Consider the following 3,425-nt stretch of genomic DNA (forward strand, 5'->3'; position numbering starts at 1 on the left):
TCTCTGTGTGTGTGTCTGTGTGTGTGTGAGTGTGTGTTTTACCCTCAGGTGCTGTAGTTTCCTCATCAGCTCCTCCATGGTGTTGAAGATCTCATCCACGTTTTTGATCACATGTCGCTGGATGCTCAGCTGTGATTGGCCGAGTCTTTCCCTGTGACTCAGGGTCTCAGTCAGTGATTGGTCCTGTTCCTCTTCCTCGTTGATGAAGGACATGTTTGGAGTCTGATGGATGTTGTGAGACGCGTCTGAGTCTTTGAGCTCGTCTGTGCTGCTCTCGTCTGTGAGAGCGCGCCACTGATCTTTGGGCATGACCAGATAAAACATGTTTCCTGGAAGCAGCACAGCAACACAGTCTTGTTATTTACAAAAAAGTAAAACTAAAAATACAAACATAAAAAAATGTAATGGAAATAAAACTGAAAAAAAACAAAAAAAAAACGAAATTACAAAAAAAATGATTAAAAAAAAGTAGCAAATTAAGTATAAATATTAGCTGAAAACTTAAAGTACATGAGAATTAGAAATGTTGCCTGGCCAATTAACTTAAATTAAGTACTAAAACGACTAAAACTGAAATAAAAATGAATAAAAACTAAAGAGGAATATTAAACTAAAAAAAAAATAAATAATACAACATTTTTTTTTTTTTTAAATAAAACTGAAAAAAAAAAAAATCTAAATATTAGATGAAAACAAAGTAAATGAAAATTAGAAATGCTGACTCGGCAAGTAAAATAATTTATGTTTAAGTACTAGAACTAAAACCAATTATGAAAATAATAAAAGCATAAATTGAATTATTAAACTTAAAAAAAAAAAAATAGAAAAACAGACAAATAGGAAACTAAATGACTAAAATGAAAATATAAAACAAATGAATATCTATAATGAAATAAAAAATACAAATATATAACATTTCAAATTAAAGCTGCAGCAATGTCAATTACTTGGCAAACGAACACAGAAAAAAATAGTTTTAATGTAAAAAGTTCTGATGCAACATCTCAAGATTTTACATCTATATTCATGATTAAATATAAAATTTAAATACAATTAATATATTACATGTAATATATACAAACATACTTACTACCAGTAAAAACGAACAAAACAATTAAATTTATTAAAAACAAATTACAATTTGATTCTTTATAAACAACTCATAAAAATCACAGCTGACGGTAGTTTTATATAATATTTCTCCATGTTCAGTCATGTTATTGATTACAAAAGGAAACGCGCTGAACGAGGAATCGTTGAGGTTCACGAGAAGAACAACAGAAAGAGAGACAGACTGCATCCAGATCGTTCAGGACCGGTTTCCAAAACGGCAACCAAATCTCACCCCGGATTATATTTCACAGTCGGGCCGAGACTGAAAACAAGCCATGACGTTTGAGACCAGCCACAATTGTTCGCAGGAAACCGGCCCAGAATGCATCTCCCAAGAGTATTGTACGATACATAGATTAGCCCCACCTCCGTCCCGAGAGGATTGGCCGGCGGTGACATCATCAGTGATGTCATCAGGAAGAGAGCAGCCCGCACCCACAACTGTGTGTGAAAGACAGCGAGCGAGTGTGTGTGTGTGTGTGTGTGTGTGAGAGAGAGAGAGAGAGGTGTGCAGAAAGATAGATGGTGTGTTGTTAGAAACAGACAAATACAAGAAGCCACAGTAGCAGAACATGTGAGAGAGAGAGAGAGAGTGTGTGTGTGTGTGTTGTGGAGAAGTAGCAGAGAGAGAGAGAGATGAGAGAAGTGTGTTAAATCACATAAGCGTCATCACAGTGAGCTCTGAGCACATGCAGAGAGACAGACAGAGACAGGGGAAGAGAGACACGAATGCTTCAATTCTCTGAAAATACAGTGAAACTTAAGGACCTTGCACACTGAGTCCGAATAAAGCAATAAGCCCCGTGAAGCCGTGGTTTACAGTGAATTTATAACAGCTAAGGGGCGTTGTTAGGCACGATAGGTGTTATAAATTCACTGTAAACCACGGCTTCACGGGGTTATTGCTTTTATAAAACGGTTATTCCATATACGTAGTAAGGTTTCACAAAATAAAACAGAGCAAATAAAGTGTAATGATATTAATAAAAACAGTATTCTTCCACCAAACAATGTAGTTCCTCAGAATCAGTTGTGGTTGCAACAAAGTGGTTGCCGAGCAACACACAGACGTAAACAAAGGTGTGTGTTTGTAGAGTAATTTACAACAGCTTCGAACGCGGCTCAGCCAATCAGAATCAAGGACTGGAACTCTCCGTTTTATAAATATTCATATGCGTTTTTTTTTTTCATATTCGTCATCGTTTCCTATCAAAATGCTTGTTACGGAAAATCGAACCTGATCTGAATTGTTTTATGACGGATAAAATTTTCGGAGGCAGTGTGTAAGTGTGACTGACACAACGTGAGGTCGTAATTATTTTTTAACGTGCAAAAATTTCGGACGAGAATTTCAGACTCGGTGTACAAAGCCCACAGTGAAATCATTTTCATTAATCAAAATGAAGCTGAAATAAATTTAAATAGAAACACTGGGTGATGACATGACTCTAATCACTATATTTTGCTCCAGAACTATGATCGTGAAGTTGCTGATCATCGAGCGTTTACCTTTCCTCACCACCTGAACAGGTGAATGCAGCACCTCCAGGGGCGGAGCTTCTACAGGCTCCTCCCCCCACTGACCGGGGCTCTCGCTGGGGGCGGGGTCAGGTCTGTCTGTGAAGGGGCTTCTTTCATTGGCCGTCTCGTTTGTGGGCGTGTCATCTGAATCTTGACTCCACCCGTCCTCCAGGTCTCTGAAGATCAGCTGACGGAGGGTTTCCACTGAGAAAACAAGAAAAACTAAAACTTCTAGAGGCACTTAGTAAAGTAAACAAGATATTTAAGAGCAGAACTGTGTTGTTTGTTTTGTTTTATAAGTTACACCGTATGTGCGAAATAGCTAGTACTTCATCTTGGATGGATAGACATTCTCTTCATAAAACAATTTAGTTCAAAGGTAACTTCTTCAATGTTATTTCAGAGATATTCTAGTATTACTTACATACTATTTATTCATGTTTTGAAATAACTTATTTTTGTATTTTCAGTATTAATTTTAATTTTTGTTTGTGTTATTTTTTATATGCTACTTCAATTTTTTTATTCGCTTTTGGACGGACGGACTGACGGACGGACGGACGGACAGACAGATAGATAGATAGATAGATAGATAGATAGATAGATAGATAGACAGATAGATAGATAGATAGATGGATAGATGGATAGATAGAAAGATAGATTGACATTAGGGCTGCACGATAAATCGCATGCGATATTTAATGCACATCTTGTCAGAAAGCCGGTTCTGTAATCAGCGGTAAATCTCCATCACCTGCGTGCTTTCACATTGAGCAGCATTAACTACACAG

General features: G+C 37.0%; 1 protein-coding gene across 1 annotated transcript in view; it reads right to left on the reverse strand.

Moving 5' to 3' along the window:
* The window catches only part of LOC107702752 (rho guanine nucleotide exchange factor 11-like), a 48,047-nt gene that overhangs the window by 2,418 nt on the left and 42,204 nt on the right, over window positions 1-3,425 (reverse strand). Inside the window, 2 exon segments of the mRNA XM_016505165.1 lie at window positions 43-329; window positions 2,623-2,838. Of these exon segments, the coding sequence (XP_016360651.1) occupies window positions 43-329; window positions 2,623-2,838 (503 nt within the window).

This window comes from Sinocyclocheilus anshuiensis, unplaced genomic scaffold (assembly GCF_001515605.1).
Source record: "Sinocyclocheilus anshuiensis isolate Anshui unplaced genomic scaffold, SAMN03320099.WGS_v1.1 scaffold919, whole genome shotgun sequence".
Taxonomy (NCBI): domain Eukaryota; kingdom Metazoa; phylum Chordata; class Actinopteri; order Cypriniformes; family Cyprinidae; genus Sinocyclocheilus; species Sinocyclocheilus anshuiensis.